Here is a 20953-nt window from a genome sequence, read left to right as displayed (position 1 = left end):
TGGTCAAACTCCGTGCAGGGACATTCAGTTAGCTAGCTAGCAGCATTGTCGACAATAAGATAGCCTTTAAATGTTAGCACTCACCAGCTTGTCAAAAACCAAGGCTTGGTGACGGCGGCTTCAGAATGAAGGATAGATGGATAAATGTCTAGAATATTATAAAGTCCAACAAAAGATGGAGCACATGCATGAAAGATTACGTACACGAATGCAGTTGATACAGTGGATGTTAGGCATAAGAAGCACTATAAATAGAGGGTGCAATCCCCATTGCCCTACACAACTACACAAGTCGACTATCATTACAAGGAAATTTAAGCGACCACGAAGGTATGAAAGCATAGCAGTACTCTGCATTTTTTTTTTTTGATGTTGTTCTAGCTAGCTCTGCTTAAGGTTTTCCTTTCTTTCGTTCTTTGTTTTTTTTTTGTAAGCTCAACTAGTTGCATGCAATTTAGATTTTATCCTTTTACAGTTGGAAAAACATCCCTATAAATATTACCATGAATGCATAGAGATTCGAGGAAGCTACAAATTGGACGACTGATTCCAAAAAAAAAAAAAAAATCAGATGGTCACATCATTGCTATTGTTTTGTGAAAGTACAAAAGCACTCGTTCGGATTCAAATTACTTGTGCAAATTAATTAAAAACCATAGAAATGATCATGTTACCCCTACACATTTCGGAAACAATACCATATATGTTAGTGTGCGATCATTCAAATTGATTTATATCTGAACAAAACTGAGTGGGAATACGGTGAGCAAACTTGACGATTCCAAAATAATTTATATTTAGGCAAAATTTTACAACTTCAAAGTTCAAACAAGCTAACCTGAAAAATCATGTTTGAATTTACTAAGATGTGCTTTTGTATTTACTAAACAGAGTATGACGCTGGTGAAGATTGGTCCGTGGGGCGGAAATGGAGGGTCAGCTCAGGACATCAGTGTGCCACCCAAGAAGCTGTTAGGCGTGACAATCTACAGCTCAGATGCAATCAGATCCATTGCCTTCAACTACATCGGTGTGGATGGACAGGAATATGCCATTGGTCCATGGGGTGGGGGCGAAGGCACCTCTACAGAGGTAATTTACACTGCTTAATTAAGGTTAACCACTTAATTTACAAGGTGATTCCTATAATAGCAGAAATAATCCAACAAATTAAACGATGTTACTGCAGATTAAACTGGGCTCCTCTGAGCAGATCAAGGAGATTTCTGGAACCCATGGCCCAGTCTATGATCTGGCTGACATTGTCACCTATCTTAAGATTGTGACAAGTGCTAATAATACATACGAGGCTGGAGTCCCAAATGGAAAGGAATTCAGCATTCCACTGCAAGACTCTGGCCATGTCGTTGGATTCTTTGGAAGGTCTGGAACGCTTATCGACGCAATTGGCATCTACGTCCACCCTTGATTCCCAGTGGTCAAAGAATTACTACCTACTACCATATCTACGAAATAATGTTCCATGGTGTTGTTGTACTTCATGCAATCCCCCCATTGTCTGTGTACGTGTTGCACCGATCCGTAGTACAATAAAGTTGGCGATATATATGTTGTCCCAGTCGACTTTTTAATATTTATTACTACAATAAGTTGGGGTCATTTGTACATGTTCAGCACCTGGTCCGCTCCCTTGTGTGTTTCTCATATTGGTATCACTATCCATGGGCAACTAATCCCTTCTTCTATAACGTTATTACCTACTAATTACAAATAAGATCCTAAAGCGTAAACCTCAATGTTCCATGTCATCATCAGTTCTCAACCATTGGATCAGTGAATTAGACCGCTTCTCAGCCGTCGGATGAAGAAAATGCAGCACACTCCGATTGAAGGTAGCTCAACCATTATCTCACACATAGGAAGTACCTGAGGCCCAGGTAATAGCTTGGACCACATGAGGCCCATCTAATTCGATTCAGGCCCAATCAATAGTGAAGGATTCATGGTTTGTTTTTGGATTGGTCGAGTGTCCTACCGGTGTTGAGTGGTGACTATGACTGCTTTTGTCCATCGACGGCGGGCGGGACTGTAGTGCACGCCGCGCATGGTGTGGCGCTGGTAAGCCCTGACGCGCCGCTCGGTTCGGGAGACAGCTCCATCTTTCCTTGTGCACGTCAGCAGTCCTAGCACCATTATTGGTCCTCATTAGCCATGTGTGCTCCGCAGTTGGGGAGGATGCCACGTGCGTTTCCCCTTTGGGAACGGTCTAGCTTCGGATTTCCTCCACCGATAACGAGGTTCACCTGAAATCAATAGGCCCCCTTCCTCATCCTCTTGCCCAGCAAACATGCTAATGACCTGGCGTAGAGCTCTCAAGATAGCATAGGTCATAAGTATGACAAAGCCGTAGGCATGATGAGCCTACGAGGGTCAAAAGGTCGAAATGGACCAACCCAAATGAAGCCCTCGTAGGCGCACCGACCCGGTCATGGCCCAAGAGAAGCTCATGGGGGCTGCCTGAACCGGATAGGCTAGGAAATGATACGAATATCTCTATAAATGTCCCCATCAAGGCTTTTAGTTATGTAAAACCCTAGGGTGCGGTTATTATCCTTGTAGTCTATATGAATAGACCGCAATGGGTAGTCTGTAACATAGTGTTCCTAAATTTAATATACTACTTTATTTTTTTATCTACACTTAGAAATAAGTGTTGTCTTTCAACAATAACGACATTGGTGGGCAATCGACTTTTGGATTAAATAGAGATAATTATGGTTAAGCATGAGGAGTAAATGTAAGCAATATAATATATAGCACTAAAATATATAATCTGAGCCATTGCATCCAATGGCCAATAGCAAAGGTATTTTGAGGCAATATGTAGCCTTAAACTTTGATTTAATTGATGAGATTTATTGAGGTATATGGCACAATTAGAAGAGTGAAAAAATAGCTTTAATTGCTATTAGGGGGGGATAAACTTTACTGATATTGCATCCTCGCTTTGGCATTGGGATACATGGATGGATATGATAAATATTATAAAAATGACATAGGGAATAATGGAAATGATGTGGGAATAATGATTTGGTATGCTTTTATATTGAGCTTTAGTTGCAACTATACGATAGGATATGTGGAGTAAGCTGAGTGATAATAAAAGCTGCGATAAGCCAATTATTAAGCTAAGTCTAAAAATTTAAATAAAAAAATGAACGTGCATGCATGCATCTGTGATTGTGAACAGTACTCCATCGAGCCAGATCTGTAAATATGGGCATCCCTACTACGATTTCGTTATGTATTATTTGTTAAGTCTGAAAATCGAGAAAAGAAATAGAACGTGCGTGCATGCATCAATGAACTGTCAAGCCAGAGCTATAAATATGGGTCTTCCTATTGGGATAAGTCAATTATTAAAGGATAAGTCTAAAAAATTAAGGAAAGAAACTGGACATGCTTGCATGGATACATGCATCATGAGTGACTAATTGGCCCTGCTGGCTGTGCAGACAACGCAAGCGTGGCACATGTGTACGGTGTGGGTGAAGACCCCGTATTAATTCACTACCATTACAATCACTAATATACAGGCTCTAAACTCCTATTGCTTACACACATCAGTGTTTATAAATGATAGTATCATTAATCATTATGGTAGAGGATGTGAACCCGTATGGTGTGGGCTCACGAGCTAAATGGGTGTAACACCATTTTTTAAACATTTTTCTAAGTGATTTAGAGTAGCTTGAAAATTATCCAAAATTGGTATTTGATGATTGTTTACACTTTTTATTATTTCTAAATATGTTTCAAATTCGAGTAATATTGTGTGATGGGAAATTTTTCAACACAAAGTTATATTTTATATTTGAAAAGTTTGAGTAAACTTTCTACTTAAAAAATAAAAATTTTAACTTAAAGAGTTTAATTTAACTCATAATTTAAGAAGTACTGACCAAAATTTGAAACTTTCAATACAATTATGAAACTTTTTAAGTAAAATTTAAGATGTCTAATTCCAGATTTAGAACTTTAAATTGCAAAATTGAACATTTAACTCAATTGTGTATTTATTATAAAAGTTTACACTTAGCATTACGCTTAATATACGCCCTGGCTCAGTGTGCGTGTTAATTAGAAGGCCGTCTGTGCACATCCACCGAGTGAGAGCTATAAATATGAGCCTCCCATGCCCAGTAGACTCACCAAACCATAGTAACAATTCAACAACCATTCCATATAAAGAAGCATCGACATCGAGTACTACACAAAACGGTAACAAATACTACATGTATATGTAGTTGTATTCGTATTTGTATTCTGTGCTTTAATTGGTAACTGCATGGAAATCAGTTCATTTTGATAGGTTTTGCAAACGTGTATGTTCGCGTTTTCCAAAGAAGGCCAAAGCTTTACAAGTTTGATTAGAAGTTTAATATTGTGTTGTGCATTATACAGTATTTACTCCTTGCTAGCTTCTAATTAATCTACAAGACAGCAGTGATATGCTCTCTATCACTTCCGATTCATGGCAGATATAGATAGTGATAGGAGTTTCTGTATTAGTGGCAGACATTGAAATATTTTACTCGTCAGATAAAACAGTCAATAATGTGCTGCTCCATCCATTTCAGGTCATAAGACGATACTGTTTTAAGTTTGACTAAAAGTAGTAACATTTTCAACCTAAGACAAATTTATTATAAAAATATATTTAATTATTGTTTTAATGAAACTAATTTAGTATTATAAATATTACTATATTTGTCTATAAACTTAGTCAAATTTAAAAGTTTAAGTCAAAATGTCTTATAACCTAAAATGGAGGGAGTAGTAATTATTAACCGTAAATAATCAAGTAATACAATCTTAATGCAGATCAAGTTTGGCCCTTCCGAGCGTGTGAAGGAAGTTTCTGGAACTCATGGCACGCTCCAAACCCTAGCGGATATTCTGACGTACCTGAAGATTGTCACGGATGTTACCACGCACGAGTTTGGTGTCCCGAATGGAACGGCCTTCAGTGTCCCGCTCCAGGACGACGCTCGTGCCGTCGGCTTCTTTGCGCGCTCTGGACTGCTCGTCGATGCTATTGGCGTCTATGTCCAACCATGATGCGATGCCCTGCAGCTACGTACCTGTGCCATTGCCCGTTACTGCATGCTCTACAATGGTTTGTGAGAATCAGAGTGGATTATATATGTATTTGCACAACCGAATATTTCAATAATTCCACTCTGATTCTGTGTCGTAAGTCATATATATGTATTGTAAATCGTATATGTATTGTAAGTTGAGGGATCCTGCTGAGTCTGCGTTCTACCTGATAACCTCAAACCTTGCCTTGTTATTATTTACAAAGTGTGTGCCGTCATTGAATAAAGAATTGTGGTACATACCACATTATAAATGTTTACATGGGATTCGAGAATAGTGGCGACAGGCGACGGAAGGCCAATATTTACAGTCAATGTATATATAGTCTCTATGTAACTAGATAAGAACCAAACACGTGTTTTGAGATACAAGACAGGGGGTTTGCTGTACGCCTGTACCTATTAGCTCCAAGTCTCCGACATTTCGAAAACAACAAAACAAGGAAACATATGTTTTTTCCAAAGAAAAGAAAATTGCATCTCAATTAACTTGAATTAGCTTTACTGGTGACTTGTAAATGCAATCAATCGTCTTCAGCTTCTCTGCTCGGGTGATCAGCAGACGGCGAGCTCACCGGTCGGACTCGGCGACGACGGCCTATGACGAGACGTGATGGCCGATTAACATCGAGGACAGAGAGGAACTGGCGGTCTGAGAAAATTCCACTAAAATTTAATTAAGCATTTTAGGCCATGAGAAATATACAGATGTCCTCCAAGCCTCATTTAATTTTTAAATTGCACATTTTTAATGTTGAGGGCATTAAACCGATTTTTACCTTTTTTTTAAGAATAAATTGAAGGATGCAGTATAGGATAATCTTGGGATACGACAATTACCATGGAGGAAATAAGCATCCACCCCAAGATGGGGGGGGACTTTCCTCTGTTATCAAGAACCAATTGAGTTTTAACAAAATACTGAAAACTCAATTAGCTCATTTGGCAGTTATCGTTCCCTATTTCGGGATAACCGAAGCCATCCCTAGAGAACATCAATACGATGACCACAAGAGGAGACAAATCCACTGGTGATCCTCCATACCCAACTCAGGCAGCTAAAGGCAAGTCCACTTCCCCCTTCCGGCGCCACCCTCGTCCCTCACCCCAACCCACCCTAACACCGCTGTCAGGACCCGCTCGTGAGATGTCCATCTCGTTCGTGCATTAGCCTTTCCGGCTACAACCAGCGGCACCCCAATCACAAGAACATGAGCCAGCATGAACGGAGACTTTGCTTGCTGTTCAGCAGCGTAGTGTCAATGGCGACACTGCGAATCGTCCTCGCGCGTGCGGTGGATTGGACCAACGGGCAGTCACGGCTTTACCAGAGTCTGGACGCTGTTATGAGCAGCGTCCCCCGTATGGACGTGATTAGAAATGGCGTCCACAACCGGACGCTGTTCCCACTAGCATCCTCCCTATACATGTAAATCTCACTCCAGAATTACTAAATTGATTACTGCAAATAAAAAAACATTGCGGGTATAAACAGGATGGTACTAACAGCTCTGGGTTGGTTTTGTTATCGACTCATGGTTGTGTAAGAGAGCTGCCAATCATGTGAAACCAGAGCACAACATTTAGCTCCATACAGTTCGACCAACAGAGAAGAGTAGCCTCATGTTGGAAGAAGATGCACAACTGACATTGATATACTGATTCAGTAAATGTGCGCTCACACAGATGATATTCGCTCAACAAAACTCAAGATGTTCTTTTGCAAGTTATAAGGTTCTGTTCAACATTAAGAACTAGCCAACCAAAATCTTACGTTCAACATGATGAAAAAAAGCGCCCTAACTTAAATGATGCCAATTTTGTTGGCCACATCAAGAGCATCATAGTCTGGAGTGAGCTTCACGTAAGCCTTCTTCTTGCCGTCAGGCCTGTATTACAGAAAATCGATACACCAAGTTGTCAACATACAGAATGAAGCGTATTCAGCCATGAACAAAGGAAGGTGAGTTAATAACCTGATCAGAGTGTTAACTTTCTTTGCCTGGATGTCATACATCTTCTTGACAGCTGCCTTGATCTTCTTCTTGTCTGCCTTGAGGTCGACGATGAAGACAAGGGTGTTGTTGTCTTCAATCTTCTTCATGGCAGATTCGGTCGTAAGGGGGTACTTGAGGATTTGGTACTGATCAAGCTTGTTCCTGCCAGGTGCACTGACTCTTGGGTACTTAGGGTCTCTCGCCTTCTTCAGGGTCTTTGGTCTGTGAAATGTCACCGAAGTGCGGATCTTCTTTGACTTTCTCTTGATTGACCCAGACTTCACTGCCTTGGCAACCTTCAAGGCTTGTTGAGTCTTTCCATCAGCCTTCTTTACAGCGGCCTAGTTAATTCAACAAGGGACAATTATTTGTCAATAGTTCAGAAATACCTAACCTGGTCATTAGGAAGTAATCCAAAATTAAATGAAGAGATATTATGGGTAAAATTCAGCACAGAACTGCAAGAGGAATTTATTACAGGGGTCCAGAAATAAGAACAAAGCACATACATCCCATAGTAAGAATGTTATTCTCCATTGTGATTGGAATCTATAAAAGACAGACTACAACTATAACTTAACGCTAGAATATTTTTTGGATAAATCAGATCACTACGACTTCCAATATACATTATCACATCAGTAATCAATGTCGAACACCCGTGCTAGATATCTTACATTGCAAAGGTACATACATTTTTCCAGTATTTAGGATCAGAAGCACAAAGCCACTTTATTTGATTAGAAAAATAGACCAATTTTGTCAAACAAAATCAATTTTATAACTGAATGAAAAGCATAGATTGCTTGCAGCTTCCATGTACAAGATTAAAAAAAGCTACTGTCTAAACACCTATAGAACAAGCAAAGGCACACACTGTGGTCTCAGCATTCAGAATGAGTAGGAGGAATTTATCATCAAATAGATCCAAAAACATCGGTTTTCCTCATCATGCCAATACCACAAATGCCGATTGCATTGCTAAAACAAGAAGAAATCAACAACCAGTGAATATTTTTGTTAAGAAAAAACTAAAGCTGTTGTTCTCTCAGACAAATGCCTCGATTGTCCCCATGGTTTAATGGAATGGATTGGATCGGACTCGTCATCTGTTTTTCGTCATCACAGAGAACCGCAACCACCAACCCCCCACAGCAAGAAAGGGGGAAAATAACTAAAAATCAGCAGCAGCAGCAATTTCTAACACAATCACATCACATCACATCACATCATATGATCATTATCTCAAAGCAATTTGAGGAGCAGCTACTGCGTATGCTACATCTAGACAACAGCACATCCGCAGGAGAGGGGCGGCTACGCAACAGCGACATGAATCCAGAGGCAATTTGAGTTTTGAGGTAGATGTGCGAGAATGTAAAGCAGACAAACCTTGGGAGCCATCGCGGCCGGCGGAAGGCGGAGCTCGCCGCGGTGGGGTTGGCGGCGGCGGAGCTCGGTGTGGCGGCTGGCGATTCGTAGTAGTGGAGGGTGGCGGCGCGGGGCGCCCGCCTCGTATTTATAGGGTTAGGGTAGTGTGGGAAACCCTAACTGGGCTGCACTGATGGACGGCTCAGATCGGCCGTTGGGATTTGTGGGCCGATTGGGCCTTGTTTGTAATTGGTGGGCTGCACGGGCTACGTCACCGTGTACGGTGTACTGAGCGGATCCATAATGAGTTTTGGCTTTGTTGCTGGCTTGTCTCTGACACAAACGGGTAATATTTAATTTTTTTGCCACTTTTAAAATGTGGCAATTAATTACGGTGTACTGAGCGGATCCGTAATGAGTTTTGGCTTCTTGCTGGCTTGTCTCTGACACGAACGAGGGATATTTAACTTTTTTGCCACTTTTAAAATGTGGCAATTAATTATTTGCCACTCGTTGTATATGATATGTGGGTCTAGTGGAAAATCATTTATCACCACTTGTAAGGGTGGCAAATGATTAATTATTCCCGCGAAGGGAGTTGGTTGCGTTTCAGTGTACCACCCCCTTTACGGCATGTACAGTTGCGGAGCCAGCGATACCAATGAGTCTGAGCGATAAGGGTTATATTTCTTCGCAACATTGCTCAAGTAATTTTGCTAATCGACAATGAAGATGCTAGCGTGGAGTTGAACGGCCGCTCGACTAGCCTAGGAGTTGGCTATGTCCTTGAAGCGTGTGTGCGTCTCTCAACAACTACATATTTGGTCCTCAAATGTAAATGAAACGTGACACGTCACTATTTGTATAAAAAGAGGTGTCTGACTAACCAGATCTAGTCAATACGTGAAGGCCAGCAACTTGGAGCGTGCAATGAAGATGGCAACTACCGAGACGATGTTTATCTAGTTGTGTAAAGCCATAGTGTGAAGGTGGAGCATTTTGGCCAAGTGGTGTGTTGCCCATGGAGGCAGATCTGCTCACTGATAGCCTATCATGTACCAAGGCATCTTTTGAATGTGCGTCTAATGCTAGCAACTTGACCTGCAGGAAGGTTATATCTTGCCCGATGGTTAGCACGAAGCAATATCATGTTGGCGGCATAAGAGTAGTAGCTGTCGGTTGCGTAGTGGTTGTGCTGGCAGAACTAGGCAAAAGCTTGTGCAGTGGTACCTAGCAAGGAGGTGGAGGTGCCACTCGCAGACTTAGCGGATTCAACCACTCCTCCACTTGCCAGATTTGTCTCCTCTCCAGATTGGCTCGTGGGGAGCTTCAAGGCGTCCTGGTGAGCATGGAAGTGTTTCTTTGCAATATTGCATGGATTTCGGCGTAAGGCTGTGTAATATTGGGGAAGGCTCTAAGAAAAAGCCTTGCCTTACTTTATATAGTGTGAACGACGTTTACACTCTTGAGCATCGTTATCTACTTTCAGGCATCATTATTGGTGTTCTTATCTCATACATCTTAACGTTGAGGTCCTCAGGCTTCAGGCGAACTTAAATTTGAATATGATTGAGCAGTGATGTCAGTCTCTCCTACATGTCTTTGGATGCATCATTTTGGAATTACTACCTCGTGTGTGGCATCTGTTGGTTTAAATCCAGTGCTAGCTAAATTGGCGCTCCCATCTAACAGCATTATAGGACTAACAACTCTCGGTCCGTGGTGCTTGTGAGTCTAGCTTGACCAGAGCTCAACGAGTATGGTAGTTATGAAGTTGGAGATGTGACATTGACGAGGCACAACAGGTGGCAACCATGATTAGTCCGGTAGAGTTGTGCTTAGCACATTCTAGGTTGCTAACTTTGTTGTTTCTAGATGAAGTCGTAGTGATCCATTTACAATTCCTATGTTGTGGTGACGATAACATCATGTTATAGCTAGTTTATAGCAAGTCTTGTAATGTGTTAAGCTTACTAGTCCTATCGTAATAGTTTAGTTCTATAATTAACTATGTATTATTCGATTTGGTCTCTATCTCTTCCTAAAGTGAGACTTCTTGTACGTTCTTTACTTTATAAATAGGACTGCCAACTTACATTTCTGCTCTTGATCATTGTTCACGTAAAAATGCTTTCATCTAGAAGGTGGTAGAGGTGTGACCAAGTTTCATTGCGATGCATTTTCAAACATGAAAAATGAGCAGCTATTGAGATAGACGGGGCAAGAATGGAAACAAATCATTTGTAGTACCATACTCTAATTTTGAGTGGCTGATATGTGGACTCCACAACCAACGGGCTCACAAATCAGTGACCCACGTCAAAGGGTGTAGAGGAGACCCTTCCTATGGGAATGTGGATATCAGGATAAGGATATACCCAGGAGGTTATGTGCAACTTCTTGAGGATCGGAGTCTGTCATAGAAATAATCAGCCAACTAATCCCCTAACCATTCCTTTTTTCTCCGTTTTTTGAATTTTTTTTGGCTCCATGTCTGATTTACACGTCGCTCCTTACTCCTCCAGGCTCCTTGCGCACGTGCAGGAAACCGCTTGTAAGCGGTGCACCGGTTAATGAAAATTTGGGCGCTGTGGTGGTGTGCATGCGTGCCGATCAGTGGAACCGGTTGAATTAGTAGGCTATTTTGCAAAAAACCTCTCGTGTTTGCACGGAATATCACATATGCCTAACGTCCCATTGTATTTGTTACATATAACCCCTCGTCTTATAGGAAAATACAACGCGAAGAAGAGAAAATTCCGCTTATGAAACCAAAATTGTAGTTACTAGCTGATCGAATAAGGGGTGAAAGTAAACTTAGGAATAGCACGAGTTGTTATTTTCTTGAATAGAAGCATTTGCAAGAAGACTACGATTGGAGAGATTGGTCCATATGCGAGATACAGTGACATTGCTTTCATATGGTGCTGTGCGATAGGCTCATGTAAACGAAATATTTCCAAGAAGGCTAATTTTTGTTTTTTGAAAATAAAAATAGCCTCATGTAAAACCCTTAGCTTTCTTCTACTAAAGAATTTTGCAGTACTTCAGCCAAGTTTTCAAATATATAAAACTACATATCTTGCAACTGCAAGGAACAAAAGCAGAAAACATTTGGTTGGAGAGCCAAGCACATCAAGCCAAAACCATTTGATTATCTGATTCTGATGTAACTGTCATTGTATCACATTACTCTCAGTGATTCGAATTTCCAAAAACAAGCATTGACGCAATGAACATATAGCAGCATTTGACAAACTTGAAGCAAACTAATTAACACCCGCTGTTTTTATGTATGCCTTTTCAATCTGCTTATAACCATTGGCACATGAAACATTTTAAAGAATGTCTGAACTCAAAACACTGTCGCAGTAATGGTTCAAGAACTTGGAGAGGCGTCATACAGATTACACATAACTCTTCAAGAATCCTATTCTAATTATTATTGGATGGGCTATTCTACAGACCATAAATGCCCCATTGGCGTGTGTTCTATTATTCTGCATAGTTTCCGCAGTTGATAGGAAAGCAGGATGTTCATCTATAGTCGGGCCTTGACTTGCTTAGCTGGTGCACTCTGCAAATGAAATATTTTGTACAAATCAGACGCTAAATCAAGAATATCATCACAATACATACGACAGAAAGGCATAAAAGGAATTTAAATGGATGCTGTATATCTGGATGCATATGGTTTGCATCCTGGCAGCATGGCAGGTATGCAATATAGAATGCGTACTTGAACATTAGTAGTTCCCACACAATAGGCATATAAAATTTCACCTAGAATTAAATGATTTTGCTTACCAGAGGAACCCCATTTGCTGCTCTTTCTGCAAGGTAGGAACAAGGCTTGAAGATGTCGCTATACCGCTTCGCCCACACCTCCAACTTGTCATGGATGTACTTTGCACCAATGGAATCTGCCCAGAACATGATTCCTCCCCTGATCACACCAACACCAATCAGTAGACAAGTTTTATTAGTATATTCTATTATTTCTTGCAAATTGGTCTAGTTCTATAAACGTACCTATACGGTGGGAATCCCATGCCAAAGATTGAGGCAATGTCAAGGTCAGAAGCCTTGACTGCAATTCCCTCATCAAGAACACGGCAAGCCTCATTTATGACTGGGAAGAAGACCATCTCAACTATGTCCTTCTCACTTAGCTTCATCAACTGGTATAATTGTACAAAAGTTCTAGAATTTAGATGCTAACTGACTCCTTTTGTCAGAAATATATCACTTGTTGCACGATAGTCTAGTCAATTTAGCATGTATATCATCATCATTGTCAAAATGTGCCACTATATCAGCTCATCTAATTCAGGTACTAGTAATATTACATCAAAGATACAGATTTTTTTGAATTATTTATCCACAGGTGGCATTTACATTTGAAATATAAAATAAAAGGAACTAATAATTATACAAAAGTCATAAAACCATATTTTGAGATAAGGACTCTCCTCGACAGTTATTACAATCCTGGTTTAAGACTTGAATTATTAATTTACCAAGCACCACCCACAAAGTGATTTTATTGCTACAAATGATTTTGAATGAGATGTAGATTTCTCTAGGGAAGTAAAGAGAGTGGGAAAACTCAGAAGGCGAAACCAAACCTCAGTGTCTGGTGTTACTCCAGCCATACTCCTAGATTTTTCAATATATTTCATAATTTCGGGATCAGGAGTTGCCTTCCTCTTGTCCTCATACTTGTAAAAGCCCTTCCGAGAGGCCTCACCTGTGTGAAAGTTGCCCGATTGTGTACGCGTATGAACAAATCCAGCATAAATAAATGGCGAAGAGAAAAATAGACGTGATACATGGACAGTTGCTGATTAATTTTTACCTGTCCTTTTGTCCTCCATCATAAGAGGAATCAACATTGACTTGTAGACCCTCTCTGGGAAGTTCTCAAGGTACTGCATACCAGTGGCCGCAGCAACACCAAAACCAACGAGGTCTGCCAGTCTGCATTCAAGTAACACAAAAGAGGTATTCGTATTGAGTCCACCTGACATGGCTCATACACATTCATATAAAAACATTAATGATGCTGCACAAATCATATTCACAAAAACAAAACCAAATAATACATCTGACCTGAATGGACCCATGGGCATTCCAAATTTGGTACATGCACGATCGATCTTGTACACATCCATACCAAGATCAACGAACAGGAGTGCTGACTGAGTGTAAGGAAAGAACATTCTGTTGACTGCGAAACCGGTACAGTTCCCAACCACTATTGGTGTCTTCTTGATTTTCTTCCCAACATCAAGCAAATCAACGACAACTTGTGGTGAGGTGTGCTGGGTGCGGACTATTTCCAGAAGTGGCATGACATGTGCAGGGCTGTGAAGAGCAATCAGTTAGTGGAGGATCATGTGACTAAAAAGATCTGTTAATCCATAAACACTGCATTACCTAAAGAAGTGTGCACCGACAATACGGTCTTTGGACCTTGTTTTCTCACCAATTAGATTAAGATCAATTGTAGATGTATTAGTAGCAAGGACACAATGGGAAGGACAGTACTTCTCCAAGTCAGAAAATATTTGCTGTTTCAATTTCACATTTTCAATAACAGCCTGCAACGAACAATAGAACAATGATAAATGGGCTGACCAACAAAAGACACATAGTTTTGACCAAATAATTAAGGATAAAGAGCTACCTCAATAACTAAATCCACGTCTTTGAACCTTTCATAATCGAGGACACCTGTTACAAGAGACATGGCTTTCTCATATCTCTCCTCTGTCATTTTCCCTTTCCTCACACGACTCTGCAAATTGGCTGATCAAACAAACTAGTGAGGCAGTTTATCTTTTGTTGCACAGATGTTAATGTGTTAGATAATCACCCACAAATATAAAGGATGATATGAGATGAGGTGTTTTTACCTTTAATTCTGTCAATTCCAGCATTTAGAAACTTCTCATTTACTTCTTTGAGTATAACAGGATAATTACTCAGTATCATCGCAGTTGCAATTCCTGAACCCATAAGTCCACCACCTAGAATGGCAACTTTAGTAACTTTCCTAGGCATCAATCCCAAGTCTGTAGCACCAGGAACCTGTTGTATTCGAGAGAGGATTAGAACAAGAAATGGTTCTATATTAACAATTGACAAAATGTTCTCACACCTTTGATGTTGCCCGTTGAGAAAAGAATACATGAACTAAGTTTTTACATGTATCCGCGAAAAGAAGACCCTGGAAAGCATTTGCTTCCTGCATTTGCATTAGGGAAATGAATTGCGTACAAGCTGTGTACATCACGAAAATACGTGAATAAGGAAGGAATAACACAAGTAGCATCAAGTACCTTCCAGAGCCCAGCTCGGGGTCCCGAAACAATACCTTCTTCAATGACATCAATACAAACAAGCGGATGCTCAAGATTGGCAGCCTGCCTTCGAGCTTGAGCTCTTGCAAACTTGAGAATCTCCCTAGCCTCACCAAGTGGTTCTAGTTTGTCAGTCTTATAAAGACTTTTGATCCATGGCCTTTTTAATTCACAGATATCCAAAGCCCAACGACGAGCAGTATTAACCAAATCATCAGCAGAAACCAAGGAATCAACAAGACCCAATTGGTGTGCCTCTGCACCCTTAATTGGCTTAGATAGCTGATACAAATGGCATAATTAATTAAATGAATCAGGTATGAAACAGGGAATATCACAAAACAGAAAAACCATAGCCTCTCCCTGCAAAAATAAAAAAAGGGAGAGAACCATAGCATCAAGAAGCAAAGATGAAGCAGTATTTACCAGCATCATTTCAAGTGCTTTTGTCAATCCAACAAGACGCGGGAGTCGTTGTGTTCCTAAGAAAATTGAATAAAGTCAATCCCATGGAATTTAAGAAAGCAGCATGTGTATTCATCCCCTTCATATTGAAGGAAATGCTCATGGCATAATAATAATTTGAAATCATAACTGGAGTGACAACAAAAATACAAATATCACTTCAAGCAATTACAGTGCCATAAAACTAATAGGATAGAGTATTTTGGGAGCCAGTGCCATAAACTAATAGGATAGAGTATTTTGGGAGCCAATTTCCAGCATATAAGAATATTGAATCATTGACACCAAATAGAAGTTGAAGTTTAGAATTACCTCCAAATCCTGGAATAACTCCAAGTTGAAGTTCTGGAAGTCCTAATTGAGCTGTGGGAGTTGAAATGCGTGCATGGCATGCCTAATTGAACATACAAGGATTACCAAAGAAGTTATTGCCTCTGAAATATCAAAGATAATAACCAGGATAAAACAAACAAGTACCATAGCAACTTCCAATCCTCCACCAAGAGCAAGACCATCAATTGCAGCCACTGATGGCTTTGTTGCAGCTGTTTAAGACAACATATATGAAAAACTCTCAACACAATCCTTCAATAGGAAAAGCAATCATAGTTCATAGAGGGTGCAAACGAATCAATTACCTTCTAGGGTATCAGTGATAATATCTATTGATATGTAACCAACCTTTGGCTGTTCAACTGTTGAAAAAGTTTAAGGTATAATGAGATCTGTAGAATGGATAGAGAATTCACCATACAGTAAGAACAGTATCACAGATTTGAGAAGTATGACATACCTTTGCCACCCTGAACACTACCAAAGGAACTAATATCAAATCCTCCAGAAAATTTTCCTCCTTTCCCTGTCATAATTTAGAAAAAAAAATGTCACTGAAAAGAATAGTGAATCCTTCGCAGAATGCACAAAAATCGGCCATGACTTTAACAGTAGAATATATAATTCCTAAATGAATAAAATGACAAGTACCTGTAACAACAATAGCTTTCACATCATTCCTCCGAAGAGCTTCAGCATAGTTTTCCTTTAAGCTTAGCAATACTGCAAGAGCAAAAGTCATGGTGAAAACAAAGATGGATAAAGGATTTGATACTAATGCGGTACTCAATATTTAGAAGTGTACTGTTAACTCCTCAATTTAAACTAAGGGCATGCGTATTATTCAGAATAGTCATTATCTAAATGAAACCAATGGTATCCTACACATTATTATGTCTAAAGATGAGGAAGATGCAACTGTATTATTCAACAATGGCATTATTTTGCACTTCAAGTTGCAAGCGACTGCTGTACTACTTCAGAATGGTGTATATGCCACAAATGTTGTATTGTACTTTCGACTCCATGTATGTAATACAACTGGTTCAGCAAAAGCATAATCAGTAATATTTTGCCGATAGTAAGTTTAGGCAGTAAGTTCCATCATTTAATAATAGCAAGTTACAACAAGAAATAGTTGACAGCAACACAGTTATGGCAAGATACAGTAAGATCACACCAATGGGCAAACCACCCTGTAAAGCAGCCAAATCTTTTTGGGTTTCAAACTGCCGAAGGAGAAATTTCAAAGTAATAGCATCAATGTATACAACCCCAAAATCGAAGTATTGCTTAGGACACCCAAACTGTACAGAACTTCGAGATCTCCCATCCAATTCTACCAAAAATACAGTTTATTTGGTAAAGATCTACCAAAAAAAATACAGTTAAAAAGGAAGAATTAGACATCTGGGCATCAAGCTGCATCCCCACACTATCCCCAATCACCAATCAGACAGCTCATGGAAGCAGAATTGAGCCCCAACCCACAATCCCCAGCGCCACAATCACATAATTCTCGAGAGACACCTCTCCACCTCCCAGCTCTCAAAATTCCCCCACTCTCCAGTCAGAGAACCCTACCCCGCAACCCTTCCCCAATCCCAGAAACAAACGAAAGGAGACAAACGACGAGAGAAAGAAGATAGCGTGTACCATCGATGGAGAGCGAGTTGACGGGCGGGTTGCAGATGGTGATGACGGCGACGCCGTCCGCTCCGACCTCCATCTCCGTCCTCCCCTTCGCCGCCGCCGCCGCGGCCATCTCTCCTCCGCTAATCTGTCGGTTCCCCGCTCCGGCGGAGCCTCCAAAGATCTCGCGTTTGGCTCCTCCGCTGTTGCTTTCTCGCTAGAAGGAGTTGGGAGCTTGCAAGCGATGTCTATCTCCGTCTCCGACCAACGATTTATAGCGCGACCCCCCCAAGAGGTGGTTGCCGCGCTGACGAGAGCGCGACGCGATCCATCCCATCTCCTCATCGGCTTCTTTGCCTCGGCTAGCCTCGGGTAATCCCAGGACTGACTTCCCCGCTGTAAAATAATTAAATCCTGATTGTCCTGACATGACAGAATTTGATCCAAAGATGCCCAAGCAAATATTTTCAAAGGGGAATTTGCCATATGGATTCGAAAATCTCGTTCGAAAAAAGGATATATATTTGTAGTCAAATTTTAACTAAAAAGTACGTAAATACAGTACAATCATGATGTAATTACAGCTAACTATAATGTAAAACTTGTATATATATCTTTTAAAAATCTCTAAGTGACATACTAATTTCGTGAAAACAGATGTAATGGTACCAAATCCCCTCACAAATACGTGGGTCCTGATTTTTTCCTACATTTCTTGCACAAATTTTAAAGCAAATCATAAGGTTCAAAATTACATTATAGTTATATATAAGTTACAATATAATTACATTACAATTATAGGGTATTTACACCGGGGCTTTTAACTATTTGCCACTCTTACGAGTGGTGCTTAATAATTTGCCACTGGGCTCACATGTCATAGACACATGAGGCCCACATGTCATAGATAGGGTGTGAGAAATCGTTAATTGACATGTCAAAAGAGTGGCAAATAGTTAATTTCCTATTTACATCTGTAAAATTTATAGACAAATATAGAGCGAAATCGTTCGAAAAAAAATCATGCGGAAACTGGTTCCAAATGTGTCCAAAATTTTACAGTTTTGTTTTATTTTTTATTAATGAACCTTGACTTTGTCTATTTCAAGGATGGTATGGAGAAACGAAATATTTGTTATTAAAAATATTTAGGATTAGAAGGAACAACTTTTTATTCGAAATATTAGTACATTTTTTCCATCCTTAGAAAACAAAATTGCGGTTACAGCCATCATGGATAGACCCATTGCGTGACGTTCTCGAAAATCTGCATCAGACTTCAGTACTTGCAATCATTGGTGGTCCACGTCAGACTTGTAGACGTAGGATTATCTGTTTAATTATCCTCCCTCCATCCAGATGTGGGTCTATTTTTAGTTTTCTCAAATGAATCTTGATGCGCCCGGGCTAAAGAAATCTGGATTTAATTAGTAGTCATAATCACCACATTCCCGCAACGGATTGCACGAACTAATCATATCCTTAGTTTCCGTAATCCACTACTAACATCCCGATGAATCTCAGCGCAGCTAGCACTGCTACAGCGCAACAGTACCCCTGCGTCGTGCGTCATCCGATCTTCCCGAGTTCCCGTCCGGCTTTCATCGGCCCGTACACGTAGGGGTGTAACCGTGTAAGTGGCTAACCCGTAAAACTCACTTATAAGCTAAAATAAGCCGTAAACCCGCTTATTTTGACCTATAAGTGGATTCGCGGCTGACTCACTTACACCCCTATGTACATGACCGTGCATCCATCCTATTCCTACCCAGCTGACCAACTGTGCTCCCAGGTGGCTCCACTCAAAATCCCGAAATCCCTAATCCTAGATCCCACCAAATCCCCTATGCCGGCATCAGGTGCTCGGATCCACGATGGCAACAGTGTCACAAAAGCTTGGTGACTGTGGCGACTGCGGAGCAAGTGCTCAGGCTCATGGGCAGCGTGGTCGTCGGCGACACGGACGCATATCCGCGGTGGCGCGAGAGCTCGTCCGGGCCGTGGACCTCGACCCCTCGAGCACCCAAACCGTTGGCATGCCTCTCCTCCGCCTCATCACTCCTGCTATCTCCGCTTCCATCTCCACCTAAGGTGGACCTAGGTTGAAAACTAACTCCATCTCCAACCCCTCATTGGCCACATTTTAAGTTGTGTATGATCGTCGCTGCCACTACAAGGTTCAAGGCAGATAACTTCGGTCCTATGTTCATACCTCCTGGTGAGTCGAATTCTAGCATGTCTCATGTCACGATTTGCACATGCTTATGACTAAACCTAGGGTTTTTGATACGAATAGTGTCATACAGTGGGTGTTGGTTTTGTGTAGATAGTAGTGGACATAGTAGGGAGCGGGAAGCTCGATATGGAAGACCACCTCTTCAGAACCTCAACACCAATACACCATTCATCTTCAGGACACTATTGATGGAGCCAATGAGGTGCCCCACTTTTTTTTTTTGGGGGGGGGGGGGGGTTAATTTCTCTGCATTTTATGACGAGGATGCATAGAATATATCCATCGCATGATGCAAATAATTCTGGATTGCTAGCACTGCTTTGCTCTATTTCATTATTTTTTAAGTCATCAAATTATGTCAATGCTGTCAAAAAGACCAGTCAAATGATGCCAAGTCATCAAAATATATAAATGCTGTCAAATGATACTAACCTTTGTACTCAATTTTTTTACAACGTGAACACAGACCATTCTTTCCTCAACCAAATTCTACCACCAAACCGTGGGATAGCCAGGACCATCCCAGTGCCGGTGAGCTAGGGACGTGATGATTTCCTCGAGTTTCCAATTTATTACGCCGTACTAGCTATTCGGTTTCTTGATGTATGGATGCAACAAGTTAGTAAAACAAGGTACAATTATAATAAGGTATTTCCGTCTATGTATAAGATGGTTATCTTTTTTTATTTTCTTATATTATATGCTAAGATATATCTTCTCATTTCTGTAGGTGGAAGATCTTTCACAAATGATTTGTGAAATTACATTGAGAAATCTAGAAATTACTCAGTTATCTTTTCTTTAAAAAAACCTTGAAATCTCACTATTAAATATTGCGTGGTTAATGAAATATCATATCATGATTTAGCACGAAGGAGGCAACTTTTATCTGACCCCAAACAGCAAGGCTGTTGAAGGTACCACAATGGTTAATGAAATGTCATATCATGATTTGGGACTAGCCTGACTTATTCTTGGCTCTGTTTGGTTGTGAGCCTGGGACTCATTTAGGCCTTTTTTAATTCTCAAAACAAAAATTTTCACCTTGTTACATCAAATGTTTGGACACATACATAGAATATTAAATGTAGACAAAAAAAACCAATTATACAGATTGCGTGTAAACTGCGAGACGAATCTTTTAAACCTAATTGCGCCATGATTTGACAATATGGTGCTACAGTAAATATTTGTTAATGACGGATTAATTAGACTTAATAAATTCGTCTCGTTGTTTCCAGGCGGAATCTGTAATTTGTTTTGTTATTAGACAACGTTTAATACTTCAAATGTGTGTTCATATATTCGATATGATACCCTAAAACAAATTTTTCCAACTAAACCAGGCCTTACTCCTGCCTGACCTGACGCACGGAGAGCATGATTAGCCTGAGTCAGGCCATTGATTTTGGTGGCCTTGCATGAGCCTCA

General features: G+C 40.5%; 3 protein-coding genes, 1 long non-coding RNA gene and 2 other non-coding genes across 6 annotated transcripts; 2 read left to right on the top strand and 4 right to left on the bottom strand.

Annotated features, from left to right (window-relative positions):
• Positions 1–277: 277 nt before the first annotated feature.
• Positions 278–1620, top strand: LOC4326471 (salt stress-induced protein-like). The gene is made up of 3 exons (NM_001397999.1): positions 278–330; positions 892–1092; positions 1190–1620. The coding sequence occupies exons 2-3, from the start codon at positions 895–897 to the stop codon at positions 1427–1429; spliced, it is 438 nt and encodes a 145-aa protein (NP_001384928.1). The 5' UTR covers positions 278–330; positions 892–894; the 3' UTR covers positions 1430–1620.
• A 2554-nt stretch (positions 1621–4174) lies between these two features.
• Positions 4175–5383, top strand: LOC4326470 (uncharacterized). Its single transcript, XR_001547340.3, has 2 exons — positions 4175–4242; positions 4846–5383. It is a non-coding gene; the product is annotated as an uncharacterized lncRNA (long non-coding RNA).
• A 1432-nt stretch (positions 5384–6815) lies between these two features.
• On the bottom strand, positions 6816–8610 carry LOC4326469 (large ribosomal subunit protein uL23). Its single transcript, XM_015767004.3, has 3 exons — positions 8513–8610; positions 7100–7461; positions 6816–7012 (listed from the first exon to the last, which is right to left on the bottom strand). Exons 1-3 carry the CDS (start codon positions 8522–8524, stop codon positions 6928–6930), a joined length of 459 nt encoding a protein of 152 aa, XP_015622490.1. The 5' UTR covers positions 8525–8610; the 3' UTR covers positions 6816–6927.
• LOC112937683 (small nucleolar RNA Z105) lies at positions 8012–8078 on the bottom strand. The gene has a single exon (XR_003240346.1). It is a non-coding gene; the product is annotated as a small nucleolar RNA Z105 (small nucleolar RNA).
• On the bottom strand, positions 8164–8251 carry LOC112937667 (small nucleolar RNA SNOR75). The gene has a single exon (XR_003240330.1). It is a non-coding gene; the product is annotated as a small nucleolar RNA SNOR75 (small nucleolar RNA).
• Positions 8611–11626: 3016 nt separating the features above from the next.
• On the bottom strand, positions 11627–17532 carry LOC4326503 (glyoxysomal fatty acid beta-oxidation multifunctional protein MFP-a). Its single transcript, XM_015765589.3, has 18 exons — positions 17311–17532; positions 16306–16377; positions 16115–16180; positions 15960–16016; positions 15799–15866; positions 15634–15715; positions 15283–15338; positions 14836–15138; positions 14655–14741; positions 14410–14584; positions 14181–14302; positions 13931–14094; positions 13604–13858; positions 13350–13471; positions 13120–13241; positions 12524–12672; positions 12299–12437; positions 11627–12068 (listed from the first exon to the last, which is right to left on the bottom strand). The coding sequence occupies exons 1-18, from the start codon at positions 17417–17419 to the stop codon at positions 12033–12035; spliced, it is 2184 nt and encodes a 727-aa protein (XP_015621075.1). The 5' UTR covers positions 17420–17532; the 3' UTR covers positions 11627–12032.
• Between the last annotated feature and the right edge of the window lie 3421 nt (positions 17533–20953).

The sequence above is a fragment of the Oryza sativa genome, chromosome 1 (assembly GCF_034140825.1).
Source record: "Oryza sativa Japonica Group chromosome 1, ASM3414082v1".
NCBI classification, from domain to species: Eukaryota; Viridiplantae; Streptophyta; class Magnoliopsida; order Poales; family Poaceae; genus Oryza; species Oryza sativa.
This window is presented reverse-complemented; position numbering and strand designations above follow the sequence as displayed.